The 23,390-nt window shown below is 38.5% G+C and overlaps 2 protein-coding genes across 3 annotated transcripts; both read right to left on the bottom strand.

The window, feature by feature from the left end:
• Window positions 1-126: 126 nt before the first annotated feature.
• Window positions 127-9,999, bottom strand: fhl1a (four and a half LIM domains 1a). 2 transcript variants are annotated; one of them, XM_057349077.1, is made up of 6 exons: window positions 9,911-9,999; window positions 2,319-2,500; window positions 2,064-2,241; window positions 1,152-1,321; window positions 874-1,060; window positions 127-651 (listed from the first exon to the last, which is right to left on the bottom strand). In XM_057349077.1, the coding sequence occupies exons 2-6, from the start codon at window positions 2,472-2,474 to the stop codon at window positions 497-499; spliced, it is 846 nt and encodes a 281-aa protein (XP_057205060.1). In that variant the 5' UTR covers window positions 2,475-2,500; window positions 9,911-9,999; the 3' UTR covers window positions 127-496. The 2 variants fall into 2 exon arrangements, with proteins under 2 accessions (XP_057205060.1, XP_057205059.1); XM_057349076.1 differs by lacking the exon at window positions 9,911-9,999 and adding an exon at window positions 5,134-5,305.
• A 1,299-nt stretch (window positions 10,000-11,298) lies between these two features.
• Window positions 11,299-23,214, bottom strand: slc9a6a (solute carrier family 9 member A6a). Its single transcript, XM_057349747.1, has 15 exons — window positions 22,821-23,214; window positions 21,744-21,943; window positions 21,425-21,502; window positions 21,238-21,314; window positions 21,028-21,140; window positions 20,791-20,896; window positions 19,074-19,215; window positions 18,513-18,618; window positions 17,024-17,112; window positions 16,621-16,734; window positions 16,181-16,292; window positions 15,832-15,985; window positions 15,288-15,401; window positions 14,689-14,794; window positions 11,299-14,395 (listed from the first exon to the last, which is right to left on the bottom strand). Exons 1-15 carry the CDS (start codon window positions 23,095-23,097, stop codon window positions 14,111-14,113), a joined length of 2,073 nt encoding a protein of 690 aa, XP_057205730.1. The 5' UTR covers window positions 23,098-23,214; the 3' UTR covers window positions 11,299-14,110.
• Between the last annotated feature and the right edge of the window lie 176 nt (window positions 23,215-23,390).

The following is a 23,390-nucleotide window of genomic DNA, read 5'->3' as shown; positions in this document are numbered from 1 at the left end:
TTTGTTTATTACAGGTTGCTGATTTATTGTCAGGATTTTTTCATGCACAATCCTGTGAAGGTAGGTTTTGATAACATAGGCTGACTGAACAATTTAAAGAACCCAGACAGATCAACCAAAATACACTTTCAACAAAAAACATGAAGCTATTTACTAAGATACAGGCTGTTTTTCCACAGTTTATAATTTTACCAAAGCTTTGCAATAACTGGTCAAAACATTTTTAGGTTTCTTAATCCTGCTAAAGCATTTATAATTGCTGTTAGCAAATGTTTTGCATAAGAAAAACCCTTCACTAAGCACTCACTATCTGTTTAAAGCTTTTAACAAAAATAATCTCAACCCTCCAGTGATTTATCAGCCAAAACATCCTCACTGGTCTTCTGTTCAGAGAAACACCTAAAGCTGTACTACATGAGAAGCATCTTTGCCCATTTCATCATTTCTATCTTAGTTGCTTTTGTTACTCAGTCGTAATAACCTTTCATTTACGCCCTCACAGTTTTTTGGCACAGTCAGGGCAGTAGATATTCTCTCCGTTGATGACAAAGCGCTTGTGGGCCAGCGACAGAGAGCATTTTTTGCAGTTAAAGCAATATTCATGCCAGGACTTGTCCTCATAGTTCACCATATTGGTCCCTCTACCAAATCCTGAAACAGAGGACAACAGCCATAAACTTGATTAGCTTTATTGTCAAAAACATGTAAAAATGTCAATTACAACACTATGGTAAATATGAAAGTATTGTAATATATGCTAATTATAGCAAGCATTAACTATTTTTATTGCCACTATTATTATTAATACTAAAAATTCTCTCTGCAATTGTGTGTAAATACTCTCTTAATGGGGAAATGCATGCACATCTCTACCTGTAATGGGATTCTGGCATCCAGAGCACTTTTTAGCCACATCACTCTTGTAGCAGTCCACACAGTAGAACACATCTTCATGGGCTGTGAAACGAGCCCCACCCAGTTGCTTCTTGCATGTGTGGCACACGAAGCACTCAGAGTGCCAGGGCTTGTCCTGATAGCTGATCCCACCCGAGGTAATGGGCTGGTTATTTGGAAAGATCAAACAAAAGCAGTGAGTTGTCAAACGGTTTCTGTGGCCTTGATACCAGTGTTGTTTGCTTTCTTCGACTGACCTCTTTACAGCCGAAACAGTTCTTGGCAAATTTCTTCTCGTGGCAGGGAGCGCAGTACAACTCATCACCTTTAGCCATGAAGCTCTTGCTGCGGATCGGCTGCTTGCATTCAAAGCAGACGAAACACTCTTCGTGCCAGACTTTATGCTTGTATTCCACATTCTGAGAACCTGATGAGAAACACACAAGCGATAATTAACAAAACTTGTTGAAAAAACCAACACAAAAGAGATTCGAATGGATTAAAATGGTAGGCTATAATCAATGTTGGGTGTAACTAGTTACTAAGTAATTATTTACTGTAATTTATTTACTTTTCCCTTGAAAAGGTAAAGTAAGGGATTACTCTTGTTTTTACTGTAATTTAATTACAGTTACTTCTGATGTAATTAAACTAAATACTGTGTAATATATTCAATAGTGGAAATGACATCAAAATTATAAGTCTAACTTTAAAATGTATGCTGTAATCAATGTATCCTTCTCACGTTTGAATACTTTGGTTGGTTAATAAGAATAATTTATGTCGTTATTTATTTGAATGAATTAAATAAGCCGTTTCACGTCTATCCTTGAATCAATTCCAATCAAGGTTGATATTGGATATAGAAAGTAATTCGTAATAAGTAACTAAATACTTTTTGGAGAGAGTAATTTGTACAGTAATCTAATTACACTATTGAATGTGTAATTAGTAATTAATTCCTTTTTCAGAGTAACTTACCCAACACTGGCTATAATGGGAACTATGGGTCTGTACTTGGGTTTATGAGGAAACAATATTAGACCATTCAATTCTACAGGATTAAGTCTTAATGGCAGAAAGCTGATGGTTCATTACTACTTGTATTGGTTTAAGCAGGGTTTAGAAGAATTGCATTAAAAGTCCAATTTAATAGCAACCCCTCTCACCCGGCGTGATCAGTTTGTAGCAGCCCTGGCAGCGGGCAGAGTCCTCGCGGGCACCGCACTTCTCGCACATGATCTTGCCATCATCTTTGGCAGCAAAGGACTCGTTGGCCAACGCCTTGTAGCACTTGGCGCATCGGAAGCAGCCCTCATGCCAGTGACGGTTCTTATGGGTCAACTCCTGGACAGACGAGAGACGACACTGTGAGATTTGCTCGACGTAAATTGCTTTTAATGCAGTTTTATTTCAACCCTCACCTTTGCATCGACACCTATGGGCTTGCGGCACTCAGCGCACGTGTTGGCGCAGAGTTTCTCGAAGCAGCGCACACACACGTGCTTGTCCTCTTTGTTGACGTACTTCTTGCCCTGCAGGTTGTCTCTGCAGTAGAAACAGTCAAAGCGCTCGGTCATAGTGGAGCTCAGATAGCTGCGGGGACCTGCAGGAGAAAAATAAACAGTCATGTGTCTAACCATGAAGCTAACTGTGATATTTACTGTGTTTTATCATCCTACATGATGTAGAAAAGATTCTGTGACGATACAATCTAGATATAGCCTAATTAATATTGACCGAGTAAGGGCATGGAGATTGTAGCCATTCGCCTGGCGAATAAAGGTCTTGTTTTTCGTTTTATCTTCTTATTTTGGCATCACTACAAATTTGTAAAAAGCGACATAGAAATATAAATGAAGTCTATTGATTAATAAACAACTATTAATAATTCTCATCAACACGGCTGATGAAAAACGTAATTGTACGCGGTGCTATTTATCAAACCACCACTAGAGGTCAGCATGCAATCGCACAGAGAAAATCTCTAGATTTAAAGCGCATTCTGGGAAGACTCTCCTGCAAAGTTAATTGATTTAACGTTGAATCAACGTTAAATGCGTTATGCTCGACCTCGATTTAACAATAAATCAATTAGCCTATCTTTGCTATCTCTGTCGTCACATCACCGGTCGGTCATAATGGGCCAAGCCTCTGGCATTTCCTGTTATGTTTAAAGATGATGATGTCTAAGTACATCTAAATAACACTGGAATCATTGGAAAGGCTAGATGACGACCAAACTAGGATATTATTCAGATTTGTTTAAAGCTTAAAATAGTGCTGGGATGTAAGCTGTTTGTCCTAAGCCACTGTTCAGCATCTGTTGCAAACAGTCTATACATAGCAACCACATACCAAACAACTTAGGAGAGTCTACTTGAAAAGACAGCGTTCAAATCACCTCACAGATGTGTGTGCTCACATGTGGGCCTGATGGTGCCAGAGCTGCGTTTTCTGGCCGTTGACGAGCTGTATTTTTACACGCAGACACACTCGTTCCTCCCAGAGGAGTTTTTCTCTGTCAACATCCTATTGTTAACACTCATGTCAACATAGCCATCTCCATGGTTACATTTATTAACGTTCCACAGACTTTATCAAAGTGACTGAATTATAGTTTCAAATCTCGCAAACAAATATTTAGGCTACCGATTGTTCATTCCATTCAGTTCCAGCAAAACGTCAAAAAAATCACATTGGAAAACCTGAACTTTCTCACATATGAATAATATTATACTTTACTAAACCAAATATCACCTGTGAGAAAACCGGGATAAAGAACCGAGTTGTCACTTCTAATGCAATTCACTAAATAGGATGTCAAAAAATCTATAACAACTTGCATTGTTACTGCAAAATCACATATATGCATCTATAGCCTATTTATTTGGCCAAGTTTGGGCTTTTTTCCCCTTAAATTCTTTCCCCTAACTTAAAAAGTTCCCAGTAGCCGTGCTGCGGCTTCTGTGATGTTTTCCGTCCCTGTGACCTATAAGCCCATTGGATCCATCTCTAAGCATCCATCTCTAAGCCTTTTGGGATGGCGTCCATCAGCTGTTTGGTGGTTAGCTTGCCCTGTCACAGTGTTTAAAAAAGGAATCCAACACACCCCCTTTGTCCCCAAGAGAAGCACAAACACTGTCGGAAAGGTCAGCGTGAGATCATATTGAGCCGTGGGGAGTACAGTAACCAGTAACAAAACATCACCAGCTGAAAAAGCAAACATTGACTGTGGCCCCAATATCTGACACATTGTCACCCCAAAGAAAAACCAATTACTATTTCTAAACACAAGTGAGATTTAACTGAGAGCAAATGAAAACATTTGCTTGCAGTGCTAGTTCACCCAAAAATGAAAATTCTGTCATCATTTACTCACCCTCTTGTCATTTAAAACTTTTATGACTTTCTTACGCAGAACACAAAATAAGATATTTTGAAGAAAGTTTGTAACCGAACAGCACTGGCCCCCATTCACTTCTATTGTATGGACACAAAACCAATGCGAGGGAACGGGGGCCAGTTAACAACATTCTTCAAAATATCTTCTTTTGTGTTCTGCAGAAGAAAGAAAGTCATACAGGTTTGAAATGACAAGAGGGTGAGTAAATGATGACAGAATTTTTATTTTTGGGTGAACTATCACTTTAAGTCTTCTGTGTCTCAGATATTTCTCCTTAATTCTTCTCTTCTAAATACTCTTAATGTATTTTGATAACTGTTTTATTTGTTTCTGTTTTTATATAAGCAATTTTAGGAGACACATCTCAGACTAAGTTGATACTAAACTAACGCACAACTGAGGACTGATAAGTCAAATCTCGCACTAGCATCATGAGGACTAAGGTGGTCCAGACCAAGACCACCATATGAAAATCTAGATGTGGATTTGTTTTATTAAAACCTACTGTAAAAGCTAGCTGGGCTGATGTTCACCTGTTTGTTATAAATCATGCTGTTTAGTATTGGATTTTCTTTTGCATAAATGCCAAAGTAACAGCAGGTCCTTCATGAAATCCATACTCATCCAAATGACCACTGTGTTCCTAAACCAATCAAATCTGGACAAACCACAAAATCTCCAATACATTTAAAGATTAAATATAAACTCAACTATTCAAAGAAGTTCCATAGTAAGTAAACAAAACAATAAACAAGCAACCAATAAAAATAATCCACAGGCCAATCCAGCAAATGTTTTTCATGATCCTCTTTACACCACACAGCGTACTTTACCTGAGTGTCTGTAGAAAGTCATATCTGGTTTTGGGAGCTACAGTAAAGTCTTGAACAAATGAAAGAGATGGAAGGAAAGACAAACAGCCAACGCGTTACAGGAAAACTCTACTTCTCTCATAGGGCATTTGACATATATACAACCCCAGCTGCCGCTTAAAACCAACACCCCCCATTGCCCACCACACCCATGGCCTGTCCTCCCAAACACAGTAATCCCAGACAAAGCCCTCTCCATGTTAGGTTATGCTGCAAAAGATAACAGCTTGGGAGGGATCAAAGAGCGAGACGTTGAATTCCTCACTGGTGACATCAGAATGGAGTATTAAGGAATTACATGTGAATCTGGATCGGGTGTATCGGAGAGCCTTGCGGTTTTAAAATGTGTCCGAAAAAGTCCATCAGTGCATTAAGTACGAGACTGATGTTATAAATCAGAGGGCTTTTGTCTAAACTTCATCAGTTTACCTAGAACAACTCTGTTTATCCGTGCTTACAAGAGAAGTAAACTTTGTATCGACTTTGGCTTGGCCGTTTAAACAACAGTTAAGACTTTTTTTGTGTGTTAGCACAGAAGTATTCAGTACTCATCAGACGCCGTGTTTCACAAGGCTTTAGAGGTCATATAACCCCAAGATGCCCTTTTACACAAAATCTGATGGGTGGGCACAAAATGTTGTTCCCTGACCATGATAATAGATAGATTTCATTTTATTTATCTCAGTTAAATTAGTTAAATCTAAGTTAAATCTAGTTTTTGTGCTTGTACTTAAAGATATCATGGAGCTCAGCTCACTTTTACACTCATTTCTTTTTTGCTGATTTGTGATGCATTAAGAAAACTCTTATGTACTCAGCCAAGATTCCTGTAGTTATTCACCAACAGTCATGACATTACGCCAAACCAAACTCACGGTTACAGACAGATTTTTTTTAGAGTTAAGCAATCCTTTCAGGCTGCAAAAGCTCTGGGAACAAATTATTTCCTTGAAAGGACAGAAGCAGTCTCACATTCATCCGGAGAACTTTTAAACTTTTATGTGTTTTTAATAAAAAGAATGAGTTGTGATATGTGGTTAATTTGATTAAAAGACATTCTCGTTCTTCCTCTGCACATTTTATTTTTTCTTTTGTGTGCAATGTTGGCTACAGAAAACTTACAGCAACAGTAAATGTGCTTTTAGCTAATGTAGTTGTTATTGTCGGATGATATGATGCATCAAAGATAAAGATAATCTGTGCCTTTTTATCATACAGTCAAACCAAAAATTAGGCATTAATTAAAAAAACACAACATGGTCAGGTCAAAGTGTCTGAATAATTTTTGGTCCCAAATTTTTATCCATTTTAGTGTTTGGGGTGTAATATGTCACAGTTTACTTTATTTTGTGATAAATATATAAATGATATCTGGTGCCTGAATACATGTTGGTTTGACTGTACATGTATAATCTGTGTTGACACAATTGTGTCTTAATGAAATGTTGACATTTTAACTCATTGTTCCTCAGTGTCTTTCAATGAGGCTGTGGTGAACAATGGAAACATTATCAATCCACCGGTCCTCCACTAAGGCCCTGCCTTTTGGGAGGCTTGAAATAGCTCGGCTCAATCAACCTGGCATTACAGACTAAAACAACTCGTTATCTCTTATCCAAACCTCGTTAAATAGCAGAACACATGCACCAACAGCATCACATTCAATTATTTTTGTTTGATAAAAATCCATATTTTCAGGTACATAGATACTAATTGCAGATATAATAGCACACCAAATTTTCTATTTTTAATAACTTTACATTAGAAAAGCATGACCTGCCTTTCATCAACTATATACTTTTAAAAAATTTGAATAAAAAGCAATTTTACACAAAAATGTCTTGAGAATGGTGGTACACAGTAAATAAGCTATAGCGAACAAGACTAGTTTGCTCTTGGTCTGAGAGGTGACTGTTTGCCAAGGACTGAAGAGAGAAACACAGCAAGGCTGGAAAACAGCACTTCTACGGCTCGTAAAAGTGAATGGACCCATTTTCCCAAACAAAGAATCAAGTTTATCTCCCACCAGAGATCTTGTGTTATTCAGCCCACCAATGTTATTCATCTGTTAAATCTATTCCATTAGGAATAAAAGGTTACCAAAATAAACAGCTCTACATTCAGATTTTCCATAAATGTTTCCTAAAAGCCTCTAAGTGTTCGGTAATCGGCATTTAAGATCACACTTGTTCCAGGTCAGTGTGTATTACAATATTAAATCCACCTCATTTATCAGAATACTATTAAAAGACGAGTGACTCATCTGATGGTCGTGCAGACCATCACAACAAGTGTGTGGTCGCCTATCTGAAGGTCAGCATGCCAATCTTTTCCATTTCATTCACCAAGAACCTACACATGGTCACAAAACATGTTTAGTGTACTGGGTAAGGCCCACCTTTAAAATAAACATATTTAACAACCGTTACTCTTACATGTAAATCTTTAGATGTGAGCCACTCTATAGTGTCCAAATCTGTTGACACAGAAAGGTTAAAGCCCAAACACACAGTCAAAGGTTTTTCCACTTCACCCTACGGTGAATTTCTGAAGAAAACATCGACTTAAATCAATAAAGTGAGTGTAATAAACATTCAGAATGTTTGGGATTAGAAGGAGATCAACATGGACACACTGTTATTTCACTGTGATGTGTTGTTAGTCAATAGATCAAAAAGGACCCAGGCAGACATTGGCATGACTCTGGCTATTGGGCTGTAGCCCTGAATCTTTCTTTCTTTCTTTCTTTCTTTCTTTCTTTCTTTCTTTCTTTCTTTCTTTCTTTCTTTCTTTCTTTCTTTCTTTCTTTCTTTCTTTCTTTCAATAACCTACGATTTTTTTTGTTGCTTTTCACGTTTTTCTTTAACTCTGATCTTAAACAGTCTTGTGCAGCTGTGATTGTTCTGCATGTTTACATTATAGACATAGATTATAATGGGTTTTTAGGTACGATCAGTTAATAGGCTAATAACTATATCAGTATGACACATTCATAATATTCTATGTGGCTACAGCAGGACATGATATAAATGTATTAATTTGTTTTGTATTAATTTATTTTAATTTGTTACATTTGTTTTGTATAAAAACTAACTCTCTCACTCTCAACAGGTATTGTTCTGGCTTTGTGGAAACTTGGTATTAGCACTTATTATTGCCTCCTTTTGACAAATCGCTTTATTGTTCCCTAATTTCTGTGTAAGTCGCTTTGGATAAAAGCGTCTGCTAAATGTAAATGTATGTAATATTCTTCAAAATTAGGTGTGTAGTTTAATTTTACTTGCCACAATATTATTTGTAATTATTTTCTGTAATGTTGCAGTAATATTGATATTGCTTATTGATTTAATACTGAGTTTGAGAAGAATGTTATTGTTTATTATTTGTAATGTTTAATGTTTACTATAAATCATACACTTATTATTATCATAACTTATTAAAGCCAGAATTATTCAGCAGAAACTAACTTACAACTACATGAAACTAACTCTACAACTAAGTTTTGTGTATATAATCTCATGTAAATGACATGTTTTATCCATGATGTAGAGATATGGACTTTATAATGCTTACTGGTGAACAATTAAAGAAATGCTTAAAAAAAAACATTAGACTGTTACCCTACACTTCTATCAAATGTCAAAGCATTGCGGGATAATTTCACAAGGCAAGAAACATTCACTCTGGGGCAGATGTAGCGGGTCGACGTTTATTTTACAGTGAACCGTGAGCTCAGCCATATGACGTCTATCATCGCAGACGCTCAACTGCGCCCCCACTGGACACAATGAGGTCACACAGTCTCCAGAGTACCATACCTAATTAGGATGTCAAAATTCTACAGACTTTTATACACGCCATCTAGTGGATTTACAAGGGCTGTTTAAAATACTACAATTGAGAAATTTCAACTGATGTGTCTGACTGAAACTGCGATTTGGGCGAACCAAAGTCTATCTTTGTTCTTACATGGCAGGAGGCTTGACATTTACATTTACATTTATGCATTTGGCAGACGCTTTTATCCAAAGCGACTCACATTGCATTATGCTATACATTTTGTTTCTACTTATGTGCAATCCCTGGGATCGAACCCATGACTTTGGCGTTACTAGCGCCATGCTCCAACCACTGAGATATAGTCAAGCTTGACAGCAACATTCTGCAAAGGTACTTCACCTCCAAAGTGTTACCATCAGGATTAAGGAGCATGTCTATGTAAATAGAGGATGTAATGTGCATGCAGTGGATAAGGCACACAGGATTTGAGTCATGAAGCCAGACTGCACTTAAAATACTCTACAGGGCACAAGAGAGATAGCTTTAGTTACAATGCAATGAATGTTGCCTGGCTTTGGATGTCGTCGCTTTAGCACTTACACAAGGATTTTACTTTATTAGTGGTAAAAATGTTTGACATATCTAGCTGCAGTTTAATTTATGCATCTCCATCTTTACACATGGATGCATGTATCCTACTAGTCTACAAAAATACACAACACGAAATAATAGTAATACCTCTAAAATAATAATGACACATGCTTGCATATTGTGTACGATAGTTAAATCTACACGCTGCAAGTAAAACAGGGTGAGATAAAAAAAAATAAAGTTATGAATAGGCTATTATAGACAATTAAAAAAGTTATGAATAACATATATTCTAATACATTAAAATAAAAACACGATATACATTAATACATGCACACAATTTACACATTCTAGCATGTACACTTACCAGTGCGCACTAAACTGTGAGTGGCTGTTCACTGCTGTGGTGATGAGAGATGATGAACTTCTGTCCAGAGCCTCTGTGCTTTAAAAGCCCCCACACACAAGTGGGAGTGAGAAAAAAATCAGGACACGATCCAAATACTTTGAGTTCGTATCAACAATGACATCAGACAGGAATTTACTTAGTCTGGTTAATTTATTGTACATTAAAAGCCCACAGAAAAAATGGCAAGACTCACCTCAGTTAATTTTGGATGACTTTGGTAGTGATGAATAATTATAGGAATTTTAATTAAAAATACTTCAAATAAAAACAAATTGCACATAATGTAAACTATGTTAGTATCTTATTTTTACGCTTTTGTTAAATTGTTTTGAATTGTTAAATAAAAGCTACCAGTAAAGTTATTTTTGTATATCTGTATAGTCTGTTACTAATATACATGCAGACGTAAAGCCCAGACCTTACTCAAATCCTCCAAGAAACGCTTCTATGGAATCTATGAAAGATTCACACTATCAGAACACATCCCTCTATGCCGATTCAAAAGAGACGTCAACCTCAAGGCCACTACAGATTTCAGAGATTATCCAGGGTTTATTGAATACGTTTTTGTATGGCAGTTTTGATACACTGTGCAGTACAGCCAAGGAATTAACAAGCACACTCCTGAGTGCACAAATATCACGACCTTTAAACAACCTTCAGCCAGTCATCAGTCACTGGAGAGTTTCCAATTGGTTGGAGACATCGGTGACCAGGAGAACAAACAGTATGAAGGGCCAATGGTATTTTTGGTTATTTATGGTGCAAGGATCTGTGACACTTAATTATTTTCAAAATATCAATATATTTTTCTCTTCTGTTTGAGAAAACAAATAACAGAAAGTGCCTATGAAGTGCCTATTTTTTGCTGTGAGATGATGTAAATGTTGTTCTGGTAGGAGAGGATGTGCTCTGGATGTACTATTGTAGAGAATTCTGACCATATAGGGAAGATGTTACCTGATCCCTTCATCGGGACTGACCTCTCCTCATCAAAGGGCAGAACACTTCCAAAGAAAAAGAGAACTGTTTTGTGTCTATTGTGTATATCCCCTCTGGTGATAAATTAATGAACAGACACCAGTATGAGAAACAGCTGCTTTAGGAACCATGTCAAAGCACACAGAGAAAAAAAATCAAACAGCATTTCATTTTTGGGATTCGTGGTACTTTCCAAGAGGAAAAACACTTGTATTGGTTTCAAATAAAAATGTGATATTTTTTAGAGAACACCAAATTGTACCCATTTTGTGTGAAAACTGCCTTCGAGTGTTAAATATAATGTGGTCTGAAAACACGCAGATATAAATGTATTTGTAAATAAAAATCAGGCAGACAGGTTTCATGGAAAGCATGGGCTTGTTTATTGAACATTGCACGCACATGAACAGATGAGAATATTTACACCAATGTAAACAGTCAGTACCTGCAACACATCTACGTACCAGTGATAACAATACATTTACCCATTTACCCATTTACTCATTTAAACCCATTCTTCTTGGTTCTGCTACTTTGCACTAGCAAGTAATATTTTGACTCATTGTCAGTGTTTTTCTTTATATTGTGTTTTTGGTGGAGCATTAAGACTTAAAAAATAAAATCAAGTTTAATTAGCTAAAATGATCACACCCTGAAAAAATAAGATTCAAAGATTATTTATTGTAACAATATTTTTAAATGTAGTATTGTCAAGTTTATCAAATTCTGTACCATTAAACAACTCCCCAATCTAAACGTTTATTTCATAGGCTGAAAGACTTACAAGTTCACTGGCTCCTCTCTTACAACAAAAACAAAACATAATCTAACAAATCCACTGGCAAATAGGGCAGAATTTCTCGTACTAAGGACAAAAAAGCAAGATCTCCGCAGCTAGTCATTGATTCACCTGAATGCAGCGGGGCTCTGATGGAGATTCTGAGTTGCATTATAAGATCTACGGTACATCACTTGCAAAACAATTAAAATAAAAAACAAGAATGAAAAAGTGCAAATCTGCTATAATTCCATTGCCTCACATCTATTCAAGTACACACTATTCCTGCGTATTATGAGAAATAGAAGCAAAGCCTACAAATACTGTGACCTCTTCATCGTATCATCCTGCACAGCAGGAGATAACAGACGGTCGGCCATCATCATCATTGCCACATTGATGGAAAATCTCTCATTCTCTCAACAGATCACACAAACACTGTTGCCAGGGTGGTGTCATATCCTGCTCCATAGAGTTAAGGATGACCAATGGCTCTCATCCAAAAACCAGACTACTGTATTTCAACAGTCCAACAACAGTTAGAACTCGACAAAAACTACAGCAACATGGACCAAATTTCTCAAAAGATTGATTTTTGTTGGCTTTTTTTGCCAGTGTTCCTTCATTTTATGACCATCATTAGGTCCATCTTTTTATTAAGAATGACTTATTACATACATCCCACTTCTGATACTTTTAGCACATACTAAAAATATGTATTAAAAGGGACGTACTGTACTTGTGTTATTGTGTCTTCGAATCAACCTAAATTCATTACATTGTAGATATGAACTCATTAACATTGTAGTAAGCTTTGGCTTTACATTCCTTGACTTTTCTACAACTGAAAACTGCGAGCAACATTAGCAAGTAGAGAAAAGCAAGTACAGAACAACACATCAGATCCTGAAATTTACTACGAATCTTACATCGTATTTTGGATAAACAGTGTGCAAATAGAGACACCGGTCTAAATATAAAAATCTTGATAATGCCAATGATATAGAATTAATTTACGACATTAATGAATGGTGTAAATCCAGTGATTCAGAAGCCAGTCTGTTGCTTCTTACACAATGCTTCCATAACATACGGACATTTAAAACTTCTTTTATTCATTCAGCCCTTTAAAATCTGTCTAAAACCTGAAAAGCTACAATCTGAGTCCTATTCCAACCTTCTTATATCACATTGGTGCTGCTGTGGCATCCTACACTGATCTAGACAATTGATAAGAAAACCTTTTTTAATCACACAAACAGGACTTTGGAAGGAAACAGTGGAGGGATATATTTCTCCACACATGTCATGCAAAATTAGGAATATAAAAAAAGTTTTCACTTTTTTTTTAAATAATTATTTTTTGTATATACTAGATAAGCCCTATACCACAAAAAGTATGGGCACCATATATGTTTTTAATGTTTCTTTGCAATACCAATGCAGAATGTTATATGTGCGTTATTTTCGACATTCATAGTTAAACGTGACATCTTGTTCTTTAGACATCTTAAACATTACAAGCTGTAAAAGAAAAGGGGATCTATAAAAAGAAAAGGCAAAAAAGCTATATGCAGTCTGTTATAGAAAAATGTTACGACAAAAAAAATCTCTATGTGTCTCTTTCTCTTTAATCTACTTTTTTTGACCATGCCAAATAACACACACGAGGCGTAAAAACCCGCACAGATTCAGAGTCAAAGGTCACAATATAAGATTCAGATCTGTACCCGGTTCCACGCGTCTCTACAGCCATTCACAAGCCACTCAGAGTAATAACGTCTGTAGTCAGTCCCCCAGCTCAGACAAACAAATCGATATCAAAACACACGACCTCCCTCTAGTGGACGGCACATAGTGTCATTTTGCTCTACGGGGGAAACTACATCCAACAGGCACTTAATTGTAACCGCACAGCAAACGCAGAGCCACCAGTAAGCATGTCTCAGTTTAGACTTTCACAGACAGAGAAGGCAGTAAAAGCATCAGACCCACACGAATGTCGCTGTTTCTTTTCGCATCTTCTAAACAAGCGCTCACACATCAAGAGAAGACACACATAAGCATGCACGCCAGGACATGGCAATTTTACGCCTTGCTTTACAGACAATACAAGTATGCTTACTCGGTTGTCATGGTAACCTTAGAGATGGTGAGGAATCAGAGCATGCTTCCAAACTCTGTTAGAAGCTATGTGGTCCGGCTGAACCTCGAGAAATAAAAACAAACTGACAGAGGAGACGTAAATACTACATTTCTGTGATGTCATATAAAGAACAGAAGAGAGGTAGAGACATCAAACCAGCCACTTCAGAGACAGGAAAGCTGCTGAGAGCGATCGCTCCAGATGAGAGAGATGATAGAGAAGGAGATTGACAGACTCGTCCCGTCTTCCCCGTTCAGCTCATAGTTTCGTTCTTGTGGCGGTGACGGTGAGAGTCCAGAGACAGTGGGGGCTCGGAGTCATCCATGGGCAGGACCAATCGGGTGCCTCGGATCACCAGCTCGTGATCTCCGAATGTCAGCTCTCGATCTAGAGCATCGTCAGAGTTCACACCCAAGGGTGTGCCGCTTGTGTGAGCCCCTGACGCATCTGTGCTTACTGTGATGTCACCGTATGTCAGAGTGATGTCACCATCATTCAGAATGAGGTCAGAGTCGTCATCTTTTAGCTGCTCTTCATTCTGAAAGAGATTGATTTTGTGAATAATTAAACATTAAGCAGATGCACTTATCAACATACTCATTCAAATACAATTTCCCTAGAGCAACTTCGAGGAAAGTGCCTCTAAAGTGAGAGTGTTTTCATCTATGAAGACTGTGATATTTACATATAATGTTATAATAATGTTTTTATTGGTTGCATTGTAAAAGCAAATGTTTTTAGGTCTTTGTTGATTACATCTACCCCCCATTTGTACAAAATGAATAATAAATTCATATTTTCTGCCAGTACAACATCAAAAGGGGTACAAACCTCATACGCATGTGGGCTGGTGAGGCATCGTGCCAGAGGACCGCAGCAGGAGGGAAGCGTGGCAGTGAGCGGTGGTCCGCTGTGGGTCAGAAAGGGCTTCAGATAACTGCAGGACGAATGGGTTAAGGCCTTTCTTACAAACATCAATGCTCACATTAACATAATACTCAAAGCACTCACTGTAGACATGACAAGATAGCGACTGAACCTCTCAGCTGACCATTAGCTATTCGTTCTTTGTTTTAATATATTTTATTAAAGAGGCATTAAAACGGCACTAGGAGAATGACTACAAAATATTACTACAAGAGAAGACATTTTAGTAGGCCTATGTCCAGATGACATACGAAAAGTATTTACATACAAAATGTGATACGGTTATTTATTAAAAATGCATTAAACGGCACAAGGAGAATGACTACAAAATATTACTACAAAGAGACAATCTCTTGTAGTAACATTTTGTAGTCATTCTCCTTGTGCCGTTTAATGCATCTTTAATAAAATATTAGTAAAACCATCTATAAATTATAAAGCGCTGGCCTGGGTACTGCATCCCAGAATTCAAAGTGATTTAACTTGTCACTGCAAAAGGATACTTGTGATCAAAGTTGTACCAGATCCTAAACAGCCAGACACTCTCTTGTTTAGTGCTTCTCCTCTCCACTCCATCAGGACCGATCTGCACACACACATCTGTGTCTACACCAACACTGTCAAAAACAAAACAATATAAATTCAAATTCAAATAAACATTGTGTTAATCACACACAGTAGCTCCTTATTTCAGCTACAATGTAAAAATAACCTAAAAATAGAGCACCATCTGCTGTATTGGCACGAAGGACATTTTCGCATTGATTTTTTTCTTTCTGCAGATGTTTCACCTGTATTTTGAATTGTGCATTGCATTGCATTTAGGGTTAACAGAAATGTCCTGGCATAAAATTACCAACGCATTTGCCATTTATTCCCTTTTTCAACAGTGTAGTTTTATTTGAGTTCCCAAATGATTTTTATTAAAAGGAAGCTCTTGATGTTTACACACTAACAAAATTGCAGAAATGCAGGAACAACGCAACTCAATTTTGATTCTTCACTCTACTTTAGAGAAAATGTCATTCATAGTGATGGGGAACTGACCGGATTTTCTGGAAGGAGAGCATCTGAGTTGTGCCTCCTCCACAGATCCAGACGGTGAAGAAGACCACCAGAAGCGTGGTGGAGAACATCATCTGCCGTGCATAAGTGGCCGTGTCTCTGATCGACAGGGCAAAGGTCATGGCGCCACGAAGACCTGACGAGCAAAAGGGAAAAACGATACAATAACTTCCACACATACCTTTTAAGATGTCATGAAATGTGGCAGTAATGTTTTGCACCATATGCCATAATTTTCCTGGGCGACAAAACCCAGCTTTGTTTCGGTGTGTTATTCATTACTTCAAAGCTCAAATTTTTGCCGACCACAGCTGTCATTCCATCCACAAACCTGCAAACATCATCATGTGCTGAAAGTTGGAGGTGATCTTGTTTCTGCGGCCCAAGTTTAGCAGGAAGGAGAGAGGGTAGATGTTCGCAGCTCTGCCCAAAAACACAGCCAACTGAGAAGAAACACTGTCAAGGAGTCACTGTAAAAATGAAGCTAACACTGCAACTTCTAAACATTCTTCAAAAACTGTGACCATTTGTCCTCTGTTCATAATCAACTGGTTTTGGACAATTGACTTCTGGGAAACACAATGAGCTCTAATAGACATATGAGCAACAACTGCCAGACAACTTTTGGCTGACATGAACCAAAATACTTCCTCTTTCTTTTACAATGCCCTAATTTATAATGTCCAAACTATGCTTACATTTGCTGAGACTATTTAATACCTTTTGTCCCTTATAACGTACTTACAGCAAATGTACTTGGTATTAGGATACAAATGCGCCAACAATGAAGATTGGGTTGAAGACGTGGTTCTGGAAGGTAAACAATGTCAAGCCCATGTAGGAAAATATGAAGTTCTCGGCCAAGAAATTCAGCAGTTCAAATAACTAAAAGAGAGCACATGAGGTGTGTTAAACACAGTAAGCACTTTTCATATTTGACACAGAGCGCAAGGAGAAACATTAACTACACATCTCACATCGATGAAGGAGAAACATTAACTTAGACAATTTCAGCAAAGCTGCTCAGCAACAACACATTACACTCTAAAAAAATGCTGCTCATGGCTGGGTTGAACATGGACTAACCTACCTGCTGGGTAAATTATCCCTAGAAAATTTGTCGTTTTTAGTCTAAAAACTGATGTTTAACATCCAAAGTTTGAAATAATCTTACTTGTTTTGTCCTGTCCTGAGACTCAGGTGAAAGGTTGTTAAAGGTGTAATGGGCTTGTGTCATGCCACAGAACAGGACTGCCACCACACCTGAATGAGCAGCAACATGAACAGGAGTTATAGAAAAATTGTGGATTTTGCAATGATACCTAGCAGAGCCGTTGAAAAACAGAGTTACGACAATACACGTCCGTTAGAAGAATGGAATGCAGAAGTAATGGCCAATTTATGGTTCTGCGTAGGACCTACGCCGCCTACGCAGAGCCGCGTACCCTGTGCGTACCCTACGCCGTAGCCTGACGCGCACCTCTCCAAAAATGTAACAACGCGTCAACTCAACGCGGACCCTACGCGGACCGCAAGCGCTGTGATTGGTCGGTTTGGCAGCATCGTACTTCCTTCTACACATTTCAGGCATCTTCTTCTCTGGAGTCTTCTTCCGGCAAGTTCAGAGTCCACAAAAGAACAACATGGCGAGCATCGACATCTCTGGTTTCTAGCTTTTTGTTGAAGTGATTTAATTAAAAGTAACTGTTTTTCTACTTCGATCAGCTCCAACTCCGTTAAGATGCGATCAGCTTCCATCGCTTGCAAACACTAGCATACACACAAAACATCGGCGAAGAAGAGCAAACCCGTGAAAACACAAAGAGCCATCTAGCGTTTCGGCGGTGTAATTGCAGTACGACGCATACTCTCAACGCAGAACCATTAATGTTCACGACGGCGTCGTCTATGTACGTAGGCTACGCCGTAGGTTACGGCGTAGGTCCTACGCACGACTATAACTTAAGCTTTACTCGTGTCATGGAGGGCTCTATAGTTCCAAACATTGCATTGAAGCCCATTCATTTCACTGTTTCCTAAAAAAAAACTGTCACAAAGCATACAACGAAATGCCAATGTTGCGTATTAAAATGCGTATTTTGTGTTGCAAATCCAATGACGCTGGTAATGATTCTCTCTGCCCAATCAGTGATCTGTGTGTAAACACTTCACATTTTGATATCGGTACAGTACGCTTGGAACCTCAACCGAGGTGGTACTAAAATGGGGTTAACATTTTTATGTAAATGTCTTAACATAATTTAACATTGGTATGTACTGATGATCATAGAAGCATAAGAAACGCATGCATGCGTTGAATGCATGCATACTGTTAATGTATTGCACATTATGCATCCTTCCTAGTCAAATTAAACACACAAAACTGATTACTACTGTCTCTCTTAACACTCATCAGACAAAATGCTATTCTAAATTTATTCAAAATAGTAATCAGTACATAACTTGTGTTGGTATTTAGTGAAATTTGTTGCAAATACAGCTGCTTCCACTGTCTCTCCCGCTTAAACCCATTTAAACAGACTGACAGTTTGTTAACTATTGAGAGCTCCATGAACCACGTGGCCACACGAGAGATCAAGTGTGTCGCAACTCTGTTTTTCAACGACTCTGATACCTAGTAGTCTCTGGGGTCTAAACCTCACCAGTAAATCCACAGGCCTCTGCAAGCAGGAAGGTGCTCCAAGACATGAGGAAGAACAGAGCCGTCTCCAGCAGCGGTAAATCCCTCAGTTTGGTGAATTTAGTGACGTGAGAAGGAGTCAACGAAAATCACTTCAACATGAAGAATCTATGCAATTATTTTCTACTGATATAAAAAGGCTGGAAGTCATGCGAATTTGAATTAAGACAAAATGCTGGATTTAGGGTGTGTTCTTATTTGTAGTTCGGTTCTTTTGGTCAGGACCAAAAAAATTCAGTTTGATGCCGTTGGTCCGTGTTGCGTTCATATTTCAATCGAACCGCACCAGAGTTCGTTTGAAAGTGGTCTCGGTCCACTTGTTTGGTGCGCACCAGGGTTCAGGTGGCAGCGTTCACACTTACACAAATAAACCGCACTGACAGTGCAATCGCACCAGAGTTCGTTTTAATCGAACCAAACATGGTATATGTGAACACACCCTTAAACCCACATCTTCAGCACAACATGATTTAGTGCGTTACGCCACACAAGTGAAGCACGACCTGGAACCAGTAAAGGATATCAATGCAGTTACAACTCCAGTTGCCACTCCCAGGGCAAAAGAACCACTGAAGACCCCCAGGAAGATGCCAAAAGACTTAAGCATGGCCATAGCTTCAAAAGTGTGACTGTTGTCTCCCCTGGGCTGATATGCCACAATTGACCTAATAACAGAATACAAAATCACTTACATATGCCATTAAATTTATAAGTGCAAACCCAAATCTAAAAGAATAAACCACTTTAAAATATGTTTTAATACTTTAATTGCCTTTTTGGCTTTAATGCAAGACCCGTTTGTTTAGGGAAAGACATTATTACCACTGATTCATCACAAATATTAACAGTATGAAAGTAGCTGGAAAAGTGCGCTTATGTTTTGGCAACAAATGAACTCTGACACATTGGTATCAGACAAGTGTCCTTATCTGACACAAACATGTCTTTATTGAGGTCTCATCATAACAGTCGCAATTTAGTTTTCACAACCACCCCCAACACAGACCAACATGTAATTTTTGGGTGATCTATTCCCTACAATTTTATAAATGTTCTGTTTTTGACTAAATGGTATGTTTAAATTTGTGAAAGTGTACGTTTATGCCGCAACAAGCACATCTGCATCAAACCCTCAGAGGAAAATTTGATTCCTCATGACATGACCCCCTTTAAAGGGGTCTTTTTTTGGAGGATCTATTCACAGAAATGCAATATAATCTACATAACTATGTTCTCAGAGGTGTATAAAGACTTTAGATAATGAGGCGATTTGGTTTTATTACCTTAGAACGAGCTATTTCTATCTACATACACCGCAGGGTTCCCTTGCATGGAATTCACCATGTTGTTTCTACAGTAGCCCTAAACGGACAAACTGCTCTACAGAGCGCATTTCGTAAATATGTTATCTCCTTCAGCAAAGAAGCGAAAACGTGATGACATCTTAGTCTTGTGTCAGCCCCCGTAATGCTTGGAAAGGGAGGGGTGGAGTGAGCCAGTGGTTGCAATTCTCAACCTCACCGATACATTATTAAAAAGACGTCTGTAGGATAGAGGGTGAAAAGAAACAGCTGTCAATTCTCTAGAGGATCACAGCATCACCTCAGACTATAAAGCAAATGTCTATCATTCAATCCATAAATACCCACAGCTCTGCCCCATAAACACACCTTCCAGAATTGCTCTAAAAGTTAGTCAAACGTAAGTGGAAAGGGATTCAATTTCCTTATTCTGCCTATCTCTCATTATCGTTAATAGAAAATAAGACAGTACTCAATCAGATCAATATGTAAATATATTACAGGTGCTGGTGTGAAGCAGAACTCTGGGTCATTTACTCTGCATGTTCTGGTACAGACCAGCTAATGCACACACTAACAATCCACTCGGTAGGTTTAAAGCTACATGTGCGGCACACCCGTTGAGGGGCGGTCCCAGTGTCTGGTTTCCGCCCTCTGCATGATAAGCCACACCTTCAGGGCTGTGATGCCCCGCCCCACTTTGCCTCCCGTAATAAAGCAGAATGCTGGAGCGGATGAAGGTCCAGCAGGGGAAGAATTGGTGTTAAATGAAAAGTGTCAATTACTATTTCACAACGAGCTGTTTGGTAAAATGATAAATAAGAATAATGCTAATTAATTCCATTATTAAAAACATCTACTGACACAAAAAAGCTATAATGGCAATGTCACACACTAGCTGCTTGTACATACATAACATTGTTGAAATAAAGGACTTACGAGGACAATACAACAGCGACAGCATCATTTAGGACGCTCTCACCAAACAGCAGCGCATACAGGTCGGCATCCACATTCAGCTCATTAAAGATGGCCAGCACTGTCACTACAAAACAAAACAAAACATCACTCATGAACTGTTAACTTATAACGAAGTTCCAAAGTGTCATTTTTCAAATTATTGTTTGATTTTTAAAACATCCAATGTTTGCAGGTACACACTGTTGACTTTAATACCTGGATCAGTGGCTGACACGATGGCACCAAAGAACAGGCAGTCAGTAAAGAAAAAGTCTCCACGCAGTTGGCCAATCTTTTTCATCAGCATCACACAACCATACATTAACAATCTGAAAAACAAACACACGCACTTCAGAACCAAGGTCCTTGCCCTCGTCGCTGAAATAGCCACTTCATGAAGCATTGAACAAAAGACTGTGAGCTGACCCAATGATTAAACAGGACACCACAGTTCCCACAAAAGCATAGGCGATAATGGAGCCCAAGTTCCTGAAGAAATGCCTCTGAAACACAGATGGAGAGATGGAAGAATCTGTGTAAGTTTAATCATCAAGAACTGGCTAAAGACGTTTCCTTTTTCTCTGCTCTTTCCCCGATCTCGCTCATCTCTTACCCGCTTTAAACTGTATCCAGCATGAAATATGATAGGAGGCAGGAGAATATTAAAGAAGACCTCTGGATCAAAGGTCACCTGAAATACAAAAAGGCAAAACAGAAAGATATTTCATTACAAGATCAATGTTCAATAATTGATCATTTGAATGTGCATTTATCTCAATGGGGGTCACAATAAAAAAATTTAGCCATTACCTCTCTATATAAAGTCAGTTGTTTTCATTTAATTATGAATGAATTTACTGTATGCTTAGAATTCAAATGGAATGAAATTCTGATAGCAGCTACTGTATCATTGATGGACTGTGATGCTTTACCTTGCGGAGCATCTCGTTGTCCTGAATGTCATTGATTTCACTGGCACCGATCTCTCCTTTCAGTGTGTACTCATAGAATTTACCGCTGACATTCACCAGCAACGTGGCTGGACTGGCGTTGACATTACAGCTCAACGTAACATTGCCCATGTCACTGGGTACATGAATGCCATAACGCAGGACGACACCCACAAGCAACCCTAAAGAGAGAGAAACAATCCACAAGGCACAACTGATGAACCATGGTAATAATATAAACAAGACATTACACGGACAGTTCGGCCAAGAAATAAAAATACTCATCATTTATTTATCCTCGTTGTTCAAAACCAATCATACTTTTTTCTGAAGATATTTTGAGAAATTAGATTTTTTGTGCATTTAGAGGAAGTCAATGGTGGGCAAAGTCGTTTGGTTAGCAACATTCTTCTGTAAACAAAGCAAGTCACACATGGGAGAAAAACAACTTTGCTCTGTATACTGTGGTAGGCTTTGTGAGACCCGTTTTATTGCACTTATGCTTTCATTTTGTTGTCCTTATGTTGTTCCAATTGCTTCCGTTGCTAACCCCATTTGGATAAAAGCGTCTGTTAAATGACTAAATGTAAATGTTTGGAATGACATGAGGGTGAGTAAAATGAAAGTATTTGTAGACTGAGCACTAGTTGACTCAGAAGAACACATCTATGTGATACTATCTAAATAGGAGGCTCACTAAATTGTCAGCACAACCGTTTCTGTACGGTTGACTTAGTGCTCTCACAATTTTCAGACACAGTAAAGCTTTCACATTGAAAAGCTTCTATATTGTAACAACATTTTAAGGGTACATTGGCTTTCAAAACATCAGCAGGCTAATAACAGACAGCAGAAGCGAAGATATACTTTACAGGCCCTGTTTTAGTGGTATCTTTGCCCCCAAACAAACCTTTGAACAGTTGTGATTATGCATGCCGTATTATGCATGCCATAACAGATCGCATGCGATTGTAAACTTTATTGTAGAAACACGCTCGTACACAACTAATATTTGAGATCATAACAGGAGCGACTGATCATCGCGCATCCTGTTCTCACCATATATCATAGCCAGTCCAGTCTCGTGCAGAAACCTGAAGCGTCGGTGTTTGAATAACCATATGGTTAAGATCGTCAGGGTGAGGAGCAGGATAAAGATCAGCAGGTCTGCGCTGTCTTGTCTGTGGCTTTCTTCTGCTTTCTTCTCTGTCACGATGTTTTCCATGCCACTGTCTTCAGCCCTGCACAAACACAAACAGATCGAGCTCGCTACAACAAACGGCGGCAGACATCTCCGAATTCTCATCGTGATTTTGCTTTGATATGTAGAGCCCATGTTGGCATTGCATTTAGGTTACAGGGCTAAGGACAGGTGAACGCAGTAGGCTCAGGATCGCTGGACATAGGCAGGAGCATAAGCAGCTGTAGATTGTTCCTGATTCCCAACGACGTCCCGCCCACTGCTTTGTAGCATCACGAGACCAACCAAACAGGGTGTTCGTGCAATTCATACTGCGCAACTGCTGCGCATATTATTACGTTATCCTTCGAGATTTCCTTCGTGTTTTTATTCTGCATCGTCATTAGCAAAGAAAAACAAAAGATATTGGCAAGTATACAATTACCAAT

This window comes from Triplophysa rosa, linkage group LG13 (assembly GCF_024868665.1).
Source record: "Triplophysa rosa linkage group LG13, Trosa_1v2, whole genome shotgun sequence".
NCBI classification, from domain to species: Eukaryota; Metazoa; Chordata; class Actinopteri; order Cypriniformes; family Nemacheilidae; genus Triplophysa; species Triplophysa rosa.
The sequence above is the reverse complement of the archived record's forward strand: the minus strand, read 5'-3'. Positions and strand labels throughout refer to the sequence as shown.